The sequence below is a fragment of the Psammomys obesus genome, unplaced genomic scaffold (assembly GCF_907164565.1).
Source record: "Psammomys obesus unplaced genomic scaffold, mPsaObe1.curated_primary_1811, whole genome shotgun sequence".
Taxonomy (NCBI): Eukaryota; Metazoa; Chordata; class Mammalia; order Rodentia; family Muridae; genus Psammomys; species Psammomys obesus.
This window is the reverse complement of record NW_026592666.1, coordinates 5,693,671-5,717,243: the sequence shown is the minus strand read 5'-3', so window position 1 is coordinate 5,717,243 and position 23,573 is coordinate 5,693,671. Positions and strand designations below refer to the sequence as shown.

At 38.3% G+C, this 23,573-nt stretch overlaps 1 protein-coding gene across 5 annotated transcripts in view; it reads left to right on the top strand.

Annotated features, from left to right (window-relative positions):
- Grik1 (glutamate ionotropic receptor kainate type subunit 1) overlaps positions 1 to 21,930 on the top strand; it is a 379,259-nt gene extending 357,329 nt beyond the window's left edge. For 2 of the 5 annotated variants that reach the window (XM_055614912.1, XM_055614911.1), the window contains 3 exons: positions 6,975 to 7,225; positions 20,933 to 21,019; positions 21,490 to 21,930. In XM_055614912.1, the coding sequence (XP_055470887.1) occupies positions 6,975 to 7,225; positions 20,933 to 21,019; positions 21,490 to 21,645 (494 nt within the window). In that variant the 3' untranslated portion in view covers positions 21,646 to 21,930. The remainder of the gene's footprint in view (positions 1 to 6,974; positions 7,226 to 20,932; positions 21,020 to 21,489) is intronic. The other 3 variants (XM_055614914.1, XM_055614913.1, XM_055614915.1) reach the window with 2 other exon arrangements.
- Positions 21,931 to 23,573: the final 1,643 nt, after the last annotated feature.

The window sequence follows — 23,573 nt, the reverse complement described above, 5'->3', positions numbered from 1 at the left end:
TTCCTCTCCTCAAATTCACCACATCCTCTTCTTTAATCATTGATGTTACATATACATAAATATCAGTAAACATAAAAATAGCCTGTTGAGTACTTTTAGTAATACCTGCATGTGTGATTCCAGAGATGAGCGTTACTGGATTTCAAATAGGAGCTGATCCCTGGGGAAAACTGATTCTCCCTCTCTGAGAAATTGTTAGCTTGCAGCTTTTAATATAGAGGGAAGTCCAGGAGACTTCCCCCATCTACACCCGAATGTCCCACTGGTGTTGGAATTGTTACTGTCTTGTTCAGGCAGCCATTTTGAGATCTCAAAGGTGCAGCTTTCTTATCCTAGACGGATGGCACAAACTTACAGCAGAAACTCTAGTCCTCTGGCTCTTACAATCTTTACTCTCCTCTTCCACAATGTTTCCTGAGACTTGTGTACAGAAGTTGTATTGTAGATGTATCAATTAGTGCTGGGCGCATACCATGGTCATTTCAGTAATTTGTTCTCTGTGTTTTGACTAGCTTATTGCTTATGGCCCTCCACATTCTCCTCCAGAAGACAAACTATCTGTCCTTGGTAGATTTGTTAGCTGTCTCTTCTGTAGTTGCTTTGAGCTAATTAGGGACAAATTAGTGGTCTGACCTATCATCCATTATCCTGGCTGACATTTCAGGGGAAGCCATGACAAAACAAACAAAACCTACTTAAATGTGGTTTGGACAGAAGGTCCTTGTTCGTCCAATGATCTTATAGGAAGCAGATCTTTGGCTAGCAGGGGCTTAAAATCCTGCAGAAGCAGCCTCAGAAGGTGAAACTGTTCAACTCCAGAAGACACAAACTTGATGAGCAGGTTAAAATTCAGGGACTAAATGGAAAATGTAAGCATATGGCTACAAGTGATCCCAGAAAGGGACACACACACACACACACACACACACACACACACACAAAGACCTGCTAATGGTTTTGAAACCCCCTAGTCAAGCCTTCCTTGAGACGGTTGTTCTTGAAAATCACTGTCATGTTGGATACTGCTTATACTTTGCTGAACTTGCCTGCATATGTTACATAAAAACAGCCTCTACCTTCACCACACACAATTAAGGTTCCATCTTAAACAGTAATCAGAAAATCAAGGGCTCAGCACAACTGTTGCAAGTGAAAAATAAGTGTTGCAATATTATTTTAAAAACCTTGGGCTAATTTAGTAATTTGATTAATGAGCTTTATGAGTAGTCTTTGGGCAGTGTTCTGGTTTCATTTCTGTGTCTGAGATAAAGGAAAAATACGCTGACAAAAAGCAACTTGGGGCACAAAGCGCTTGTTCCAATTACAATTCTATGCTCCAGTCCATTCTCACAGAGCAATCCCAGTAGGGATAGCTGGAAGCTCCTAGTCACATCCACATTCAAGAACAGAGAGAAATGGATACAGACATGTTTCCTCTCTTGCTTGTGTTCAGCTGGGTATCGCCCCTCCTAATACAGTTAAAGGCTCCTGCCAGGGCATGGTGCTGCCCACATTGGCCAGGGGCTTCCCACAGCATTAACTTATTAAGACAATGCCCCACAGACATGCCCACAGGCCAACCCAGTATAGGCAATCCCTCGTCAGGCATCTCTCCCTGGGTGATTCATGGTAATGTCAAGTTGAGAATTAAGCTAACCCATGAACAAAAGAAAACCAAAACAGAAAAACTGAGCAATAGGGTCAGTCACAACACACACACATACACACACAATGGTTTTAATGCACTTGAAAAGGTAGCAGAAAGGCAAAAGCCTATTGTGTTATGGACACAGAGAATTGGGGGTTTTAGCAACAGCATATCAATATAGAAGATAGATTTAGATGCGGCCAGTCACTGTTCAGTTGTCTGGTAATGATCTAGGCATCCGCTTTAACTGGGTAAAGCCTTTTACCTGTGTGTTTTTAGAAATACCAGGTCTCCTGACAGAACAGGGTCAGAATAAGAGTGCTTGTGGTGCTACTAAAATTTGCTTGTGATACAATTTTTTTTACTCTTTGGTTATACTTTCCCCCTGGGTGTTTAGACCATGCAGGTGGTAACAAATGAACCTCTTTTCGTTACGGTCTCTTAAGCTTCCTTATGGGATCCTGTAAGGGATATAGGAGGTATGTGTTGGCTCCTTTAGTATTCTTCTACCAACCTTGTCATGCACCAGGATAGGGTAAGGTCTTGCTAGCCATGTTACTTCCCTAGGAAGCACTAGAAACTTTGTTGTGCTGAACGTCCTCTTCAAAGAATGCAAAGTGGCTAGACTTTATGTGGGTCTCCATGGCCTCTCTGATCAAGAGAATAGGGGACTTACCAAAGTGTAGGACCCTTTTAGAGGTATTGCAACAAAATATTTTCTGTTCTTTTATCCCATTTATGCTTGTAATGATTAGTATTTTTGTCAGTGTGAACTAAGGTCATCTTGGAAAATAAAACCTCAGTTATGAAAATGTGTTTATCAGACTGGCCTAGAGGTAAGACTAAATGGCATTTTCTTCATTAATGATTGGTGTGGGAGGGTCCAGGCCATTGTGGGTGTGTGACACACCCCTGGCTTGCCATCCTCAGTGGCACAAGAAAACAGGCTGAGCAATCCATGGGGAACAAGCCAGTAAGCAGTGTCCTTCCGTGGTCTCTGCTTTATTTCTTGCTTCCAGGTAGCTACTTTGCCTTCCTGCCCCAACTTTCTTCAGTGACAGACTGTGAGTTGCAAGATTAAATGAACCATTTCCTCCCCAGGTTGCTTTGGTTATGGGTGTTTATCATAGCAATAGAAACCTAAGACAACCCTTACTGAATTTAGTATCCAACCATGGCTGTTAAACACCAAAAACATGAGCTTCACCAGGCTGGAAGAATGAGTAGTCACTTAAAGTTCAGCTGTTATAAAACTTAAGTTTTGACTTTATTGAGAGTCAGTTTTCTTAGCAGTAAAATGTTTTGCAGAAAGTGTAATTATTTTGATAGAATATGAAGTATCTTTTAGTCAATTTTCTTAAATATTGTTACTAGCAGATCACAGTACAATATTTTTTAATTTTTTATTTAACTTCTATTAATTACACTTTATTCATATTGTATCCCCCCATAATACAGTATAATATTTTAATGAAAAGCCAAAAAGTTGTATTTGAAATGTAAAATAATAACAATAATACAGACCACTGTATTATTGTTAATAATACATGTATATTGTTAATAATAATGTATATTATTATTATCAGCTGTGGAGACATTTAAATTTTCTTGTCAATTTAAAATTACTAACTTCTTCTATTTATGTTTAAATGAATGTGGACTAAGTTTATATATGTTTACTAATTTTTAGGCAAATTTGAATTAAACTCTTTAATGGACTTGTCATCTAACATGTACAAAAGGTGGCACACAAAACCATGTATGCAGCATAAATATCACATTATAGACATAAGCTTACAGCTGGACCAATAGACAAGATGCCATGGGGACAATTATAAGAAATAAGCAATAAGGAACACACTTTCAAGGACTCTCAGGGGTCATTTGACCCAGAAACAAGGAGGAAAAACTGTATCCCAAAGATACAGAGCTTAACCAATGAGAGCATCCCAGGGATGTGGCATATTAACAGTGAAGCTTCCTTTGCAGACTTGAAGAAGAAAAGTAGGTAGTGTCACAGGGAAAAGAGCAGGCAACAAACTAGAACTGGGTGGCCCTCTGATTCTGATGCCTTTCCCTGATGGAAATACCAGTGTTCCTGGTAGTTCTTTTCCAAGTGAGAATCTCTTGTATTATTTATTCAACATGCTATTCAGAGGGCTCCTAAAGATCTTTAGAAAATAACTAAATAGACATAGTAGACCTTTGGGGCCTTAAAACAATGTCCTATCCCCCTAACCTAGCTTGGCCATTTTATCTCATTTTAGATAATAGGCGTGAGAGAGGTTGAGCAATGTTCTTTATGTTTCCTCACAGCTGGTTTTGTAAGTGAAGTATAAGCTGGCAAAGAAAAGAAAAGGAAAGGAAAGGAAAGAAAAGAAAAGAAAAGAAAAGAAAAGAAAAGAAAAGAAAAAACAGGAACAGATGTTTTTGCCTTAATATTTGCATAACTGGGAGCCCAGGATTGATTGTGACAGGCTGTGTCTTCTTGGGTAGCAACTAGAGTTCCTTAATTCAGCCATCTTTAATCTAGATTATCTTACACTGAACCTTTCTCACTCCATATTCTATCATACAGTCCCAACCCCTATCCCTTTAGCATCCCTCTGTCTTACCAAATTTTCTGTGTGGTAAAAATTATAGAAAACAAGAAAGCACATTACTCTGAGAGCAGTTGCATGTTAACATAAGAATTTTAGTCGGTATTCCTTTTAAAGAATGGACTCCTTAGAGGTTTAGGACTCAGCTTGGTGGTAGAGTGGTCACCCAGTAAAGGCAAGGTCCTGAAAAAAAATTTTAAAAAACAAAAAAGAAATCTAAGATTTCTGACAGTGTAGTGGTAGTATGAGGCAGGAATCATGGGAGCTAATTCTGCCTGCTGCTCTGCTGAATGGATGAAGTGCTTTGTGGAGGGCTTCCTGCCTCCTGTGAATAAGGCTGCCTCTGTGATGACTCTGTCTGTATTTTTGTATCATGATGCCCATTACATGGAGAGACATACATGTATTCATTCAGTCTCTCTTTTGACAACGTTACCTATAACAAATGCTAATGTTAAAGAGCCTCCATCTCCCCTTCCTAGATGAAAAGACATATACTCCAGGAGTTTTTCATAGTGGTGATAAACCTGTCATGCTTTTAAAGCAAAAACAATGAGGGAATAATTGGAACAGATGGTGGGCTTCAGAGCAAACTCATCCATGGGGAATACAGCTGCTAGAAACATTTGAGATATGTTTCTTTTATGATGAATTTATTCTTGAAAAAAGATCAGTTGCTATTCAGGAAGATCCATGTGTACACATACTTTTTTTTTTTCAAATGATTTGCAAGAAGTCACTTCTAATGTCAATCAGACCACTTAGTAGCAACAAAGACTGAAGCTAAAAGATATGCAGATGTGAAAAGGTCTCTGCCAGTCTAGTCTTGCCCTGAGTCCCCAGAGTCTCCAAAATCTCTTCCATAATAGAAGATTGGCAAAGTTGGCTCAGTCCCAAGCTAAAATTGAAAGCTGCTGCTTGGAGACTCTCAGGACAGAGGCTCTAGAAATGTGCCTCCTGAGGGACTTAAAATAAGACCTGAGGAGAGTGAGAGCAGTTAGGATTTAAACAGGTTACTGGAAGGCTGGAAATTACCTTCCTTAGAGACCAGCATTAAGCAGAGATTGGTTCTCCATCTATCTGTAGTGTGTTAGGGCTTGTGCAGCCTGAAGGCAGGAGGAGAGTGGCAGCAAGCTTTATTGAGTACCCAGTGCATATATCACCACGCCTACTGTACAGCATGACCAAGCGTTCTCTTGCTCCTTAAGCACTTCCATGCACCTGAAAGCAAAGTTCTCCAGGTTCTCTCATTTGTTTGCATACTCTGAGGATGTTAATGCTGCTAATTTTGCCTCTACTCGTTGTTCTGGGAAAGTTTAAGCAAATAGCTGATATTTTTTTATTTTTTTTCCAAAATCCATTTTCTCACCCCCCCCAAAAGAAAATCCATACTCAGAACTGACAAGCTATAATCTCCCTCTAAAGCATTTCACTGTCCTTTTAAGGTAGCTTTTGAGTGTTGACAATTGCTTTTTGTCTTATGATGAAATAAATGAGAAATGACAAAATATAAGACCTGAGCTTATTGAACTTAAGCTATTGCATGGGACACGAGTCATCGGTGGGAATGGGAGGGCAGCTGGGAGCACTTCCACAGAAATAGCGCTGAGACATAACAAATAAGAACTGACTGAGTCTTGGTTCTTAATCAGACCTTCACATTTTTATTTTCTTTGAACCTATTCAACAAACAGTCTTGACTTTACTATTCCTAAGATTTTGCCTTTGCTTTACAATACATGACTTTTCACTTTGCCTTCACCAGGAATGGCTTTACCTGTTGAAAGCAAAGGGAGCATTCTACTACTAAGGAGAAGAAATACTATCAAAAATGTTGTCATCCAAGGAACTAAATGAGTAAAGGAATCTTGCTTTATCTCTTTTCCATTGATTAACATAGGAATTCAGAATTAAGATACTATGTCCATGTATACATGTTGGCACTTTCCAGCCCTTCATAATTAAAGTTTTAATGGTATTATCAGAAGACAGACCATGAAAATTACCAAGTTCTTGCCATAGAACATTATAGTACCTTATAGCTAATTTAAGCATAATTTATCTTAATTGGTACATGAATCAATATAGAAGAACCACTGTAAACATCTGAAATGTTTTAATGTTTTGCACAGTAAAAATCCTTAATTGTCATAGCTCAGTCTGGGTTAAATGAGAGGATGTGCTTCCTGCAGTGACCCTAGAGCCTACATTCCTTCTATGCTGTGGCTCCTCCATCACCACTGACATTAAAGTGTTTCCTTATTGCAGTGTATGTGGGAAAAGGGAGCAAGCAGAGCATGTGGGATAGATTTATAACACAAGACTAGAAATGTCAGCCATCACTTTAGCTCCCTTTGGCTGGAAATGTGGCCATAACTGAACTCTAACAGAGATAGGTAAACAGAAGAAAGAATGGCCAAATAGGAGTTCACAAGGTTCCAGAAAAGGTATAATCTAAACGTAAATCCCTTGACATGTGAAAAGACTGGTGAAGAATGACACAGAATTCCTTTATTTAGAATGAGAAACTGCAACACGTCACCTCTCTCTTTTCAAATCAGTTAGAGCCTTCGAGATAGAAGATTGGACATTCCCAACCTTGTCTGATAAATTTGTTCATCAAGGTTTCACAGCAACTCTGGAGTATTTATCACTAAGATAGCTGAGTGTCTTGAAATCTTCTTAATCATATGTTGACCAACATCCAAATCACCCCCAACTTTCAGGCTCTCCTTACCGGGATAAAATTACAATTGCCATTCTTCAACTACAAGAAGAAGGGAAGCTGCATATGATGAAAGAGAAATGGTGGAGGGGAAATGGCTGCCCTGAAGAAGACAGTAAAGAAGCCAGTGCTCTGGGAGTGGAAAATATTGGGGGCATCTTCATTGTTCTGGCTGCAGGACTTGTCCTTTCTGTATTTGTAGCCATTGGTGAATTTATATACAAATCACGGAAGAACAATGACATTGAGCAGGTGAGTCCTCTTTTTCTAAGACAGGGTAGCTTTCACTTTGAACTTGTCTTAAATCTGAGAATTTTAAGGGTACTTTTCCTTTTGTAACTGTCTGTTGGATTAGATGCCCAGAAGAGCCATTTCTGAGCAAAGAGCAAAGAGCACTGAATCCCTGCCAGGCGCTGCCGGCACCGCAGGTCTATCATTTATTAATAAGGAGAAGGAAGAGTCTTGTACCCTAAATCCAATTAGCACTATTTGGAATGGCAGTGCAGGAATTCCAAACCCACTTCATTTCTTTGACAGTTATTTGCTCTTAATATAGAAAGTGTAGAAAGAGCAAGGGAGGCATAAATCTAAAATTGCAGAAGACACTTGTGAGAAATGTTACCAGCCCTTCAGTATACGCTCTGAGATGGGTACACTTTGCAAAACAATTTCTATAAAAATACAAAGCAGTGTATTTAAATTGGGCATTTACTTACATTGACATATAACATGTGGAAAGATAACTTATGTGATTTTTTTGCTATGAATATGGTAAACAGTACAAAATGACAGTAAAATATATTTGAAACTTTATATTTTAAAATTGCATCTAGCATGATGGGACAATTTCAACAGTCAAGCTATTTTTACATATTTTAATTTTAAAGGTGTTCACGCCTTGAACTTAGATGGTTTGGAGAAAAAGCTCCAGGATTGACTGTGATTTAAGACAATTCCTTACTAAGATGAATAAAATACAGAGCTCTAGGACACTGCAGTGTATTAATCCACTAGTTTAAGTTAACGATACCATTAGAATCTCAAAGCTAAGCACTGTTAGCTCTACTACCAATATCATGAAACTCTTAATAATTCTCAACATAGGGCTTCACACGCTCAGTTTGCACAGAGTCCTGCAAATCTGGTTTTGATTAATAACCACTTTTTTATGTGCAAACTATATTTTGAGTGTCCAACATGGGGGACGATTCATTACAACTTTGTTTCTTCAAGAAAACCCTCCCCCGAATTAAAAAGCAATTGTGAGAATATAGAGCACCCTTTTCCTGGGCCTAATTATAGAAAACTGTCATTAATTAGTAGATAGAATGGACTGGTCTGCTTTAACTTTCAATTTGCTCTTGAGGTGTCTTGTTTTATGCTACTAATTTGAAAAATAAAAGCTTGTATATATTATGCTTTAATGTGCTACTTCATAACTGCTGGCTTCATTTGATTTAATTTTTCATCTAAGCATTCATTCTTGCTTTCTGTTTATTCACTTTATTTTTTTCCATTTCTTTTGCATGCAAGGCTTTTTGTTTCTTTTATGGACTGCAGTGTAAACAAACCCATCCGACCAACTCCACTTCTGGGACTACTTTATCTACCGATGTAGAGTGTGGCAAATTATTACGAGAGGAAAAGGGGATTCGGACACAGTCCTCAGTCCATACTGTATAACTGAGGCTTTTTAAAAGCTGTTTCCAGTAGAATTGCTTGTAATGAGTGTCGCTTGTACCTGCATCTATGAAGCAGAAGTTGCTATCATGCCCTTTCCCTTTATATTAGCAAAATGTACAAACACTAATCCAGGTACCCTGGACAGGCCTCTGGAACAGATGTGCACTATATACTAACGAAGAGTTTTTTTATGGGAATGTAGGCTCATGGATGTGTGTATACACATATACACACACATATATATGAAATGATTTCTGTCCAAAATTGTCATCTTGTGCTTCTTTTATGCATTAAAAATAAATGACCCTTTCTTCATAAGCAAAAATTGGGACACACAACAGGGCAAGGCATGGGTAAATGCTAATTCTGTGCACTTCTTTTTATCTTTGTGAGCTTTCTTTCCTTCTCTTTACCTCTTCCTGTCTCCTGTGTTCTCTAGACCTATATTTTTCAAACTTTCTGTAACTATGCCTTTTCAATAAGTATACAAGTAACTCTATAACACTGTTTAATTTTCCATTAAATTGGTCCCAAAAGTTTAAATGCATTATTTACCCAAAACCTGGAAGGTGCCTCAGCTCTTAAAGATTCAGAAACCACCTCTGAAAGAATAATGGTCGAACTTGAAGGCAAAAGGGGATTACCGAATGTGAACCTCACTCAGGGATGTGAGGCTCAGTCAAAAATGATTTCCGGACAGAAACTCAGCAACATCAGGCTTTCAAAGAGCAGTTAGCAGCTGTCTGTAGGTATAGAGCCACAAAGAACCTGATTTGCTTCCAAGCCACATATAATTTTCCTTGAAGAGCCAAGCAGAGTCCTAAACTATGAACTAATTCTTATCATCTTCTGTTTGCTGCTCAGCCACACTCAGTCTTTGCAATGATGAATATCTTTTCATGCAATGTTACTGCATTTCCTTCTCACACAGCAAAGACAGCATAGTTCTTCTCGAAGCCATCCTTTCTGAGCCTTGCCGAATTCACGTTCGTTTCCCTGGACCCATCACCATTATTAATTCATTCTAACTGTGCTGTGGAGAAAATAAGTGCCAGAGAGAATCTCCATATGCATTAGTTACAGATCTCTGCAGATTTATTTTCTACCTGCATTCGAAGTGAACAAACCCCACACTAACTCAGCTTAGTGACACAAAAAGCCAATGGCATGTTTAATTTGGTGTGACAGAGAATGTCTGCTGTTTGCACTGAGTTCATTTCCCCTTTGCAGAGAGTAGGGAAACTGAACTGCCTTTCATCGTCTCTCAATACGCCGTCAGTTGGTCTTTGTTCTCTGTCAGGAGAGCACATCGTGACATGTCAAGTGAGGGAGTTTCTGGCCTCTGCGCAATCATGCTGCAGGACCTTCTTGCTTAGCTGTAAATGGCTTCTAGGACTTTACTCACAACTCCTGCTAATCAACTTCATAGTTCCTCAGTAAAGCATGATCAGAAAATTTCACTGCTGCACTGGTTGTTTCTCAGCATTGTTCTTTAAATAAATGAGCTCTTATGAAAACATCTAAAAAGTATACTACTACTTATTTGCTGTTATTAAAGTAGGAAAAAGCTACTGTGTGTCTCCGATCAGAAGTCACAATATCAGAATCAATAGAATCACATTGCCAGGCAGAATAAAGGCCACATTACTCTTAGTTTTGTGACATTGTTTCAACATACAGAATCCACAAACAATTTAAGTTTATTTCCCAAAATCTATTTAATATACCAAAGTGGCTACAAATTTTTTCTGAGTGATGGATGATACAGAAAACTCAGGCTGAAAATAACTAGCAAAATTCGCCTTTCTGCACAGACCATCCTTAAGAGATGAATAAAAAAGTAATTTTCTTCAAAAGTTAATATGATGAGGGCTTGGGCTGAGCTTGGTTAGAGAGTTTTTACCTAACATGCATGATGCCTGTGATGCTCCTCAGTCCCAATTATGCACAAAACCATGTGTGGCAGCACAAGTCTGTAATCCCAGCACTCAAGAAGTGGAGGCAGGGGAATTAGAAATCTACGATCAATCTCTATTATGTGTTGCGTTTAAAGGAAGCCTGGGTAACATGAGATCCTGCCTCAAAAAACAAGCAAACAAACAAATGGCATTTTGGTGTCCTTTTAGACTGTATGCTATCTAATTCTTATATTTACAAAGTAGTTTATGCTTTTCAAAATATTTATACTACATTACGTTTGATCCTTTCAGTAATTTTAATTCAGCTTTTTTAATCAAAAATAACAGATGTTAGAGTACAGAAGCTTGAGACATGACATTAATGTTAAAAGAGAATTTATAAATTAGCCAGATTCAGGTTCAAGCAAGCCATGTGTGCAGTCAGTGTAGGCCAGTTACTAACATTTTCTAACCCTGGGAAGTTACTTTCTAGAGCACAAGATTGCTTTGAAGAAGTATTTTTCAAAATAGGTTCCACTGGAGAGTGCTTAATTTAGTGTTCATAGTTAAATAACTCAAAGGGTAGCACATTCAACATTCCCTCACCACAGAGTACTTTAGTATATGTAATATGATGTCATGGATGGAGAATTTCCATCCTATTCTGTATCTCTCAAACCCTTAGGTCATAGTGTTCTTTTTTAAAAGCACCTGAGAAGACCAAAGTCACCCAGATGATACTTTCTACATCTACCATGAGAACTAAATGAAATAATAACATGACATAGAAAATAAAAAATAAACACCGGTCATCAAATATTGCATTCTATAGAAAAATTAAATGTTTCTGTGTGGTCACCTGAGCAGTGCAAAAATGAGTTCAGCATCTTCACACCAACCCAGATTTAGAAAATGGGATTATAAACACAGAGATTCAAACTCTGTCCAATTTTTCCTGCACATGGATTAAAAATGGATGGAAAAGTCACTATACTCAAGTGAAGGGTCCGAATTGGTAAGATATGAGGACTTCTAGTAGGAGCTTTGGGCCTTCTTTCCAGACATTTTTAGTGTAAAGTTAGGGTAAGTCAACTGGAATAATTTGAGATGTTTAGTTGATTCTAATAGTCAGAAAGGGTTAAGATTCAGTAATCTAAGCACTAGTTTATCCATGTAATTGCAAAAATAGAACCAGTAATGCTAAGTGATAGATTATAGTTGATGATGATAATGATGATGATGAAGGAGATAGATAGATAGATAGATAGATAGATGATTGAGAGATAGATAAATGATTGATGAATAGATAGATGATTATTAGATAGATGAAAAACAGTCAGACAGACAGACACAGAGAGAGATAATATGTTTGGCATCTTATCTACAATGGACCCTTTAAAAGGAGGCTTCAAGAAGAAATCGCATGTCTTTAAGACAGAAACTTAATTATATTCAATTGATAATCTCAACATTCACTGGAAAAAGATAGATTTACTCCTACTAAAAATCATCAGGTAAGTAGTTTGTTGCTGCTTTAGGCCTTCACAAGGTTTTTCATACTTTCTTCTTTTGTCAACCTTCAGACAATCAGTTTTTGTTCCCATGGAAATAACTGCTAGGACCCATTGACCTCTGCAGGGTCCATTGCATTTCAAGTGAAATTTAGAACAAAACCCATCAGAGTGTATTTACATCATTAGTTCAGAGAGTTTCGTGTTAATCACAGTCATCTGGAGGAGTGATTTTAGTTCCTACACTTGAGCACCATATGTTCACTTGGTGGACACAGCCTGGCATCTGCAGGCTTAATAAAGCCTGAAAAAAAGAATACTCAAATTTAGTTCTATGCATTAGTTTCCATTAAAGTTAACTTTGATGCATTAAATTTCTCTAAAATCAGGTCATACCCATGAGTCTTGAGCTATCTTGAATGCTAGGGACTTTTTGATAGTTTTTCTCACATGAATTTATTTTGCAATAATCCTGAGTACAGTTGCTCTACTTTACAACGCTTGGTAAACATGGGTTTTAAAAAAAACTACCTTGAACATAGCAGTTTTGTCAAGTTAGATGGTAAGCATGAATTTTTATAATACAGTAGCAGGTTGTGTATTATTTTTAAAATACTGCTTAAAGTCAGGCAGAGAAGCAAAAAGGTATTAAAAGATCGAACAAAGACATCAACAATAATAACATTACATTAATTTTTCTTCATAAGTCTGTCAGTCACCTAATCCAAAGAAGTAAAATAATAAAACTTTATATTATACTTTGTTGTTTTAGACCAAAATTATGAATTGAATTTTAACATTTTTTCAGAAAAACTAAGTAAGTAATATGAACATCAGATGGATTCATATGATTATAAACTTATCCAAGGAAAATCATTTTCAAAAACCCTCATTGTATTTGACAAACATTATATTATATTCTGGATGAGCCACAATGCAATACCACAATAAATTCCAATTAATTTCTAAGCACCCGGTGCTAACACTGCAAGGTTTGTTTACTAGAAAGCTTGAACAACATGTAAAAGCAAGAGGAAAGGGTGCATTCTTTCTATACTGCTTTCTGCACGCACAGTTGTTACAAATAGCATCATTAATTAATCTCTTACAGAGAATAAAATGCCCTTGTTGCTGCTGACATTGTAGCTCACCTGTAGGAAACATCTCACTGTGCTTCTCATATCTGTAGGATTTCATGTCCAGATGCACAGGGATAAAAAACATTTCAGCTTTCAAATTTCCTTCTATAGAAACTGGTCATATGGGGGAAAAATCCTTTCTTAAAATTTCAAAGAGTTTCTGTTTACAAGTGTTAGAGCATGCTGGGAATAGCAGGTCAGTACCATAGTTGCACAGCTGCATGGTTTTACCCCTTGCCAAACTTGAACTTCATTGATGACAGGCTGAATTCAGCTGACGCCTAAACTGCTAACAACAGGCATCATCCTCACAGTATCCTCACAGTGTATACACGGCAAAAATAATAATGAAGACCCAAGGAATGGCGTCAAGTTACTGTGCTTCCCACAACAACTGAGAAAGTTCAACAAACTTAACCACAACTGGTTTTCTTCCCTGTTTTCCAGTTGAATGACATTTTAAATTTTACAGTATTTAAATATAAAATAATCAACTTCTAAGTAGACGGCTTCCCTCATTTGATCTTTGAGCCTTTTAAAACCACAGGAACTGAAAAACTATTGTCCAAGAGAAGTCTTCCCACCTGGCACCTTTCCATGCACTTACAAGTGTCCACAGCTCCATTTTTTTTTTCCTTTTTGGTCAAATGAACATATGTAACAAAGTATGCAGAAGCCTATGTTGGTGGAAAGACTGCCTTTGCAGAGAAACCCAAACAGTATTATCAGAGAAACAAGGAGACATTTAGTATTCATCCAGAAACTCCTCCTTCCATGTACAAACAATACTGTCTTCTAATCCCAACTCCGAAAATCCTGTGTGACCCAATAGATAGAAGTCTTGAGAATTAGAATAGTTCATTCCTCCACATTGCTGCTAAATGGCCATGTGCCTCTGAGCAAATGAATTTGCTTCCCTCAACTTTAGGAAGATAGAATTTGAAGTTACCATCTCAACCCAGTAATTTTTAAATATACTAGGAAAGTGGAAAGAAAAATAACAGAAGTAAAATGCAAATAAAATCCTTTTTTGTGTATGTGTTTGGAAATGATTGTATGTATCTGCTGAATACATTAAAATTTAAGGTGATAAGCAAGATTACATCACCTTGACAGTACTTCAAAGAAAGGTCTCCTCTTTGAAAAGAATCCAATCAGGCGTCACAGCACCAAGGGTGAGAGGTGCCCACACAGTCAAACATATGCAAATTGTTCCAAACAGGAATTACTGCAGTTGAGAAATTATTCTCAATCTTGATGAACCTACATATTAAATCACCACAGAGAGAGAGAAACAAGGAAGCATGTACTTCCAAGACAATTCTTGGAAGCATTGAATTGATTACACACAAATTGGCAAAGGAGAAACAAACAGGACTTGTTCTATGGTAAGACCCAATTCTTAAAGCACAACCTATCTAAGAATGCTGGGAAGGACAGCAGAAATAGTTAGCATGCATATTTTCCATTATCTTACCCTCCACATATCAAGATGAGTCAGACCTTCAGGGAGTATGCTTCGTACAGTATAAAACAACTGTATCTTCATGAGCTATCCTTTGTTCTACCTGTGTGCTGTGCTTTTAGAGCTCAAATCTGGATCTCTAATGTCAAACCTCTATTACAAACATGTAGATATCATAGCCAATGGTTTCAAAGACTGGCATGTCTTCTAACGGTTCCACAAAGTGCACTTGTGAATGTAGATATGCAAATTTCTCTCTCTGGACACCTAGCATCCCTACCTTACAAAACATCTTATTACAACTTTAAAAGTGTGTGGTGGGGGGGAATGACTGCCATTCAGGGAAAAAAGGGTAAGGAACATTTAAATTAATATCAAAATGCTGCACGGCCTCTGTGTTTAACCACACTTCTTAAGGGATCCCATAAAATTACCCCTAGTGTTAAAGCAGAGTGAACTTACTTGCTCTTATCTACTTGACTTATGGTTTTCATAGCCCTGGCCTGGCCTATGTGCATAATTTCTTTAAAACTTCGAATTTCGTTTAGATTAAGCATGTTGTCCCACAATGTGTTTATTATGATAAAAAAAATGTGTTGCTAAAGTCAGCCTTTGGATAAAGATAAACCAGAGAAAAGGTCATTGTGTTTCGCGGGTCCTTGGGCAGTCCTGTGGGCATTACAGATTCGTGGTTACAATGCAATAGCCAGAACAGGAAAACTGTAGGGAACAAATTCCTGCAGATGGAGACCCTCAAATCTAGGATTTGAGAAGGCAATGATCTTGGTTCCAGATGCAGGAAAGGGAGAAAAGTACGAAAAAGGAGGCAAAAGAGGCCCACCAGATGTGAAAGGTGATGTTAGAGGAGTAGGAAAACCATGCTCGGTAAGTGTACGTGCCATGGGAAGAAAGACCAGAGCTTGAGATTAGTTACCTACGAGGGGCCAGATCAAAGCAGCATCAACGGTATGAGAAAGGGTCCGAACAAGGAGGCTACTATCAGAGATAGGGTAAAGCTTGGTAGCCAAACTGTGAAATGGCTTTTCAGTGCCTAGGTTCCCTCTGCCCCAGGATTCTCAGTATGGACGAAAATCAGCTCACTCACTAGTTCTCAGGCACAGTCAATACATTACCACTGTTGTGGAAACTAGGAATGTGATCAACATTGAGTGTCTGGATGCAGGGACAGGTGCATAAAAGGTAACCCATGGGTTCTGAATGAACTCAGAAAAATAGTAATGTCCAGGCAAATGGTACATTGTTACACTGTTACAGGCAGGACACAGCAGCCATACACAAGACAGCGCATACATAACCACTGCAAGAATGGCCCTCACGTGCCTTCCTTTATGCGTGAGGGAAAGGGAGCCAAGCGTGTTCTCTACTCTCTGATCAGATCCTGCGATAAACAAAGCCTTAGTACAAGCAGGCGATCATTCCCGAAGCCTCTCGGTGCTTGTACGTGGGTTTGTTCTACTCCAGCCCTTTTAAAGGTTTTCCGTCTTTAAGCCAGCACCACATTGAACATCCTAGGTTTGGTGGCCAGCAGGCTTCAAGATAAAACCAATGCTAAGTTCATGAGTGTTCAGACTTTCTCATTTTAAAATAAAACCTGATTGAGACTGGCATATTTTGACCACACCATGACAAAGCTACTACTACTGCAATAATCCCAGATTTCTCAGTAACCTATTTCTCTTTTATCTCAAATTTTACTGAAAAGGTATTTTTAAAAAAATGTCAAGTCATAGTTTGCATTTAAAAGCCTACAAATACAGTGAGTGATGCTACATTTATAAAATGACAATATTACTAGCATCTGTCTTATCAGTGTTCAACATGAAAATTTATTAACAATGTCAATGTCACAGGTCACGTCACTCATTTGAATTAAAGGGAAAAAACTATACCAACATAAGACGTTACTATATTATTGGGTAGGCTTCTTATGTCACTGGCTACAGCTCCCTTAAAAAGTTGTTGGGATAAAAATCCGAAAATTGCAAACATCAAAATAACTTTCCAAAGCATCTGTCTAAATGCACAGATGCAACAGAACATCTAAATGTGTGAATGCTAAGTTTATACGGAATCAAGTGGACACGGACAACCTGTGTCACCTGATCACTAGTATCAAGCCTATATGAGAAAACCTAGGGCTAAACATACTGCAAACTCACATCACATAATACAGAAATTTCTTTGGCACTCTCTCTGGACCATTTTTTATTTAGGTTTTTCGGACATAGTTTATTTGAGAAGCAAAATAACATAAACATTTAAAAATGATTCATGTCAGCCAGGTGTGGTGTTGCACTCCTTTAATTCCAGCACTTATGGAGGCAGAGGCAGGCAGATTGCTGTGAGTTCAAGGCTAGCCTAGTCTACAAACGGAGTCTAGGACAGCCAAGGCTACACACAGAAACCCTGTTTCGAAAAACAAACTAAACAAACAAAACTTCATGTCGTACAGGTCCGGGTATTGAACCTAGAGTTTCATGCTAGTGTTGTAACAATGAGGCACAGGTAAAACACTAACTTCTGTCTATCCCTTCCAAGGGGGCATCCACAGTAAGAAAATTAAAGGGATAGGAAGAGACTGTATAATTTGCATTCAGGCTTACACTAGCACCATGAAATCAAACATCTGGGTTAATCTAAAGGAGGCATCATGAAGTCAGCAACTATAAAAAGAAATTCTCCAACAGGGAATGTAAGAGAAACTAGAAGGCAGGAGAAAGAAGGAAGGGGGAAAATGTCTGGAGCAGGAGAAATGCTTGGAGCAGGAGAAGCTAGGAAGAAGAATGCACTCTGGAAATCAAACTCCCCAAGCATACCTGCTTCCCGGGAGCACCGCAGCTCAAGATGAACTGTTTATTTGGGTCTCTGCTAGAATAATTTTTTGCTCAGTTCCCTTTCTTCTAAAAGAGAAGTCTCTCTCTTTCTTTCTCCACCCCCTCTCTCTCACACACACTTGGATGCACACACACACACACACACACACACGCGCGCGCGCACACACACACACACACATGCCAGCTCACTGAATTCTCATCACAGCTCTGGGAAAAAGACTCTATTATAGTACCATTTTATAAACAAAGAAATTCAATGGGCCTGGAACCCTTGCGCAAAGGTAACCCATGGCAGTTCAGTATCCAAGTGGCCTCCATAGTAATGGGGACAGGGACTGTCTCTGACAAGAACTGATTGGCCTGTTCTTTGATCACCTCCCCCTGAGGGGGGAGAAGCCTTACCAGGCCACAGAGGGAGACAATGCAGCTACTTCTGATGAGACTTGATAGACTAGGATCAGAGGGAAGGGGAGGAGGACCTCCCTTTTCAGTGGACTGGGAGAGGGACACGGGTGGGGAAGAGGGAGGATGAAATTGGGAGAGGAGGCGGGAGGAAGCTACAGGGGGGATAAAAGTGAATAAACTGTAATTAACAAAAATAAAAATAATTTTAAAACATAAAAATAATTAATAAAAAATTTGATACATATCAAAAAAAAAAAGAAAGAAAAAGAAACTGTCTTGCCAGTAGTAAGTAAGCTAAGTGTCAACTCCAGCATCCTGATGCTAGTGGCCACCTACAAACTATAACTCATAGCCGTGTGGATCTATGTTAGGGATGTGACCACTGCCCACCAGCAACAGACAAGCCAGCGTAGACCCAGGAAAATGATAGCAGTATCTGCCTTCCACCACCTGGCGGAGGACAACCGCTAGGACTCTGCCTGTAATCACAGTGTTGCTGGAGAAAGACAGTTAGCTCAATGCTTAATTCTTTCTGTCAAAAGTAGCATCTAGAAATTTAAACCATCACTTTAAAAAAATGATGTATTTATGACACTAGGAATAGGGGGAAATTCCTAAATTCCGGAACTGAAATTTTCACATGGGACTTTCAAATCAAGTAGAAGTTATAACTGATATTTACCTAGACACATCTTGCCCCTCCATTTAAATGCTCATCCTGAAATTGGAAATGTCCGGTGCCAAAATAAACAAAGAACTACAGAAACATTCGAAGCTAGTGCAGATTCTGAGATACAATACTGAAAATCTGACTGATTATGAGCTCTTCCCATGCTGCTCTGACATGCTACTCTGAGCTGAGCAATGACTTTCACTGGTTCATTTCTTGGTGATGAGCCTATCATTTACTTGTGGTCAGAATGACAGGGCCCTTAAGGGTCACCTTTCTTTGTGGATACATCAAAGATTTGGAAGCAGAAAGGTCAGCCCCAATATCTTGCCATTTTCTTTTTGACAGTAAGAGACAAAGTGAGAGTCAAAAAGTTTGTGACAGAAGACAGACGAGATCATCTATAAAGTGAAGCTTGCTCATACTGCAATCAGGGAGCAAGCACTTAGGCTTGATCAGAAAAGAAAGACTTTCATTTTAAGGCTGTCCAAACTTTGGAGAATGATGCACTTTTAAAGAAAACCATAATTGAAAGTTATGGTTGAAAGAAAAATTAGATACATTAAAATTGAAAAATAGATAAAAATCTATCACCGCCTCTCTACCCAAAATAGAGAAGAGAACATTCTACCAACACTTTCTGTGCTTTTATTTTCCCATGGAAGGTACATTTTTATTTCATTTTTACTCTTGAATTAAAAATGGCATGAATAGTTTTAAATCCATGGGAGTTAAAATAAAAGCAAGAGTATACTTTCATAAGATGTTTTCATGGGGAAAAAAATTCACAAAACTCCTACCATGACTAAAAAAGGATCTAATCATAGATGATTTTCAGTGAAATCAGCAGGGATTAGCAGTCCATATAAGTGGAATTAGACAGTACTTCCTTTCTCTTTTGACTTAATATTCCCAATAACAATTTGTGCCCATCTACCTAATAGGTGGAACAAGGTTCATATGTAATAAAGTTTATAAAATCTTTGACACTCCTTATGTTTCTTCATCTCCATTTAAATGGTCATCCTGAAATTAGACATGCCCTGTACTAAAAGAAATGAATAAACCTTGTGTTTAAATTTCTTATCAAAGCCTTCACATAACACAATCCATCAAAATGATGCTATAAACATTCATCTGACTTAGGTAGCAGCACATGACTTTGACATAGCACAATGCTACAAATAATTATATTTCATTTGCGATTGTAACAATTGTTACAGTCTTTTTGACATTCACAGGGAACTTGAATGATCACAGCATACCTAAACTGACAGTGAACTAGCAAGTGTCACCAGGACTTTCAGGTTTTTTTTTTTTTTTTTTTTTTCACCATAGAAAATAAAAATGAAAATAAAATCCTACAACTACATGTTTCAGAGATGAAAGTCTCTCAAAACTCACTAGATTTTTGAAAAAGTTTGCATCTCAAACCCAAATTTGCATATTGGACTTTAAAAGCAAGTAGAAGTTGAAACTACTTTTCATCTAGATCCATCAAAGCCTTTTTGAACTATACTTTCTTAAAATACAAGTTGAATGCCAACATTTAGACTTTTCTGAACCTAGGAGGTCAACGTCTTTCTGTGAAGCAGAAAATACCTGGCAATATGCAGTCAGCTCATTATCAGCCGTGTCTTGCTGGAGCTGATCACATAAGAGTAATGCCTGCACAGTAATCATCTGTTCCGAAGGTTCTATATCTTTCTGGAATTGTCTTTTTAATACAATAGCACAGAACTCGAGAACTATACACACTTAGCAAAGCTAAGCTGCACAATAAGGTATTGTTCACCTCCAGCAAAGACTTTACAGCAGATCTTTGGAAAGGATTCATTCTCCTAACAGACACTTCACATCCAGGGAATAGCAATGTCCCATTTCCCCTCACCATGCCTTGACCATTCGATTTTGTGTTTCTTATATGTGGATCCTGCAGTTTTGACCTTATCTCTCTGGAGAATATTTTCAGAGTACCCTCATCAAAAAAGTAAAGCTGTAGATCCCCATAGGCAGAAATGTGTCCAAACAGCGCATCTCAGATAGAAGATATGACAGCACATTATGTTGTATTGGCTGATTATATAGCATGCATGCAAATAGACATAGCATATCGTAATGGAGATATGTATCTATATATATATTCTGCATATGCATAACATTGTTCCTCCACTTTTCCATGTTCCTTTGTGCAGTACCATTATTTTTGCTGTGCAGTTCAATGCCATTATTTTCCATTTCAACCCCAGCTGCATCATTGCTGCTGCCAGAATCTCTGTTTTTTTTGGAGAAAATATACAATTTAAAATTGTTTTTTTCTTTTTTTTTATCAGAAAGGAAAGTCATCAAGACTTAGATTTTATTTTAGGAACAAAGTAAGGTTTCATGGGAGCAAAAAAGAAAGCCTTGGTGTAGAGAAGGTTTGTTCATTTTCTATAGCATTACTGAAGTGTCGTATGCCTTGATAACCCTATCAATGTTTGGATCATCTCAGTGGGGGAAATGCCTTAATTTAACTCTATTTTGCTGTCTCAGCAAAGGTAAGTTGTCTATTTTGAGAGCCTTGAGTTTTGTTGGGTTTGGTTTGGGTGGGTTTTGTTTTTGTTTTTGTTTTTGTTTTTCCTGAACTGGGAAATTCTATACTGGTGTGTTTGTCAATAAGTCTAGTCTACTGAGCTAACTTGCTGCCTCAGTTTCCTTTTATACTGCCTCAGTATAAAAACAAATGGCCAGTGGGTGGAGGAGGAGGTAATGGGAGTTGGCCATTAGTTATGAACCTGCCTTAAAAACAGTAACTTATGTTCACCAAATGGTAGGCAAGAGATACAAGTAAATGCCAGTTGGTTGTGGGTCCCAGGACACTGACACTTTCTTATTTTGTGCTCTCTAGTGTCTCTCTTTCAATGCCATCATGGAAGAGCTGGGAATCTCACTCAAGAATCAGAAGAAATTAAAGAAAAAGTCAAGAACTAAGGGCAAATCTTCTTTCACGAGTATCCTTACTTGTCATCAGAGACGAACTCAGAGAAAAGAGACTGTGGCGTGATCCAAGAACACACCTGTAAAAACCTTCCAAGAGGAAAAGGCCATGCCTATGTCACATATTTGGAAGAAGGATTTCTGAGGAGTATGAGACATGTTTCCACATATCTTTATCCATAAATCCAGTCATGGATAAAAGAAGAAGAAATGCACAATTTTTAACGCTCACATAGATATTACTTGGGAAGTGAAATTGATTCTTTTCAGATGAATTTGTATGCACACTTATTTTGCATTTTTCTCTTTTCCCCCAATAAATTGCTATGTGTGCTTTCTAAATAATAATAAACAGTGGATTTTGTTTTTCATACTAAGTTTGAGACTCAGTTTGTCCCCACTTCCTCCCCTCATTCCTGGCACTGAGTGTGGAGTATCACTAGGTATAGAATTTGGTACTCTGAGGAATATGGTAAGAAACACAGTCATTTGGGGCTGAGTTTAAAAAAAATGCATTCAGTTTATAGAGGCTTACTTGCTTAATATAGAAAAGAAAGCCATTCATCTTCAAGTTCTAAAATCTAACTTTATACATGGTTTAAATACTATTTAAACGTTAGTAAGCATATTATATAAGAATGACTTTTTAAAAGGAAAAGTACTTTAATGTACTTTTCTAAGGCATCATGCTGATATCATGTGAGAAAAAAATAGATGTGTTCTTCATCCCCATACAAGCAGAAGGAAAAATACCTATTACTGGAAGCAGAACCAGAATGTTAATGTCAGAAGGTGAACAGGCATGCAGAGACAGCTGTCTGTGTCTGAGACACTAAAGGCTGCCTATAGGGGCAAGGCTTGAATCTTTAGCATCAGCAAGTGACATTCAGGTATAAGACTGAGGGCATAAGGAGGCCAGGCTAAGGAGGCCCCATGTTCAAAGGCATGGACATAAAAACAACTGAGTTGTAATTAGGTAGGAAAAACCTTAGTATATTTATAATGTAAAATGTAAGCTGTGATGAGCCCAGCAGGCAGCCATCACTGTAGCAGAGGGGAAACAAAAGGGAAGAGGACCAGCAGAAAGAGAAGGGAAGAGTACACCAGAACGTTCTCCCATGATCCAAAAGGATGCCAAGTCTGAACCACAGTCAAGCAGAGAAAGGACCAAACCTGCGGGTCACCTCGGCATGACTCAGATAGCAATTCAGTGAGAGTCAAGAAGGAAGAGTGGAGCAGGGGAAATGACATGAGTGCAGAGGCCACTTACCTAATGGAAACTGGTGCCATTCGTCTTCCTGGAAAACAAGAAAAAGAAGGAATTAACTCAGTTTTTCATTTACTTAAATCCTGCTGTTTTCTATATGATTATTTTCTAAGTTCTGGAAATCTTTAACTAGTCCTTTCAGGATTTAAATAAAAATGGATTTCCTGACATGAAAACAAAGACAAAACACCAAGCCAGACACAGTGGTACACACCTATAACCTGACACTAGGGGAGCAGAGGTAGAAGGATCAGGGACACAAGGCAAGCCTCTGGTGGACTGGGAGTTTGAGGCCATTCTATGCTACATGGACGACCACCCCCCTCCAAAGAAAAGACCCTGAAAATGGCAATAAGGATATTGGAGAGCTATTTTGCTCAACAGTAACCAATACTCAGAATTCAAATTAATCAGATTATTTTATAGGCTACAAACAGAAGAAAATGGATCAAATGAGCACATTAGGATGTAACCTTAAGGATCTGGATGAGAGGTGGGGCTGAAGTGGGAGGAGTAGAGGAAGGGAAAGCTGTAATCAAGATATGAGAAAAGAACCTATTTTTTTAATAAAGTGGGGGAAAAGGCAAATTTAAACAAAATTAAGCGGCATTGGAGAGATGACTCAATGGTTAAGAGTACTGGCTGTTGTTCCAAAGGACCCAGATTCAATTCTCAACACCTACAAAGCAGCTCACAAATGTTTGTAACTGCAGCTCCGTGGGGTCTGA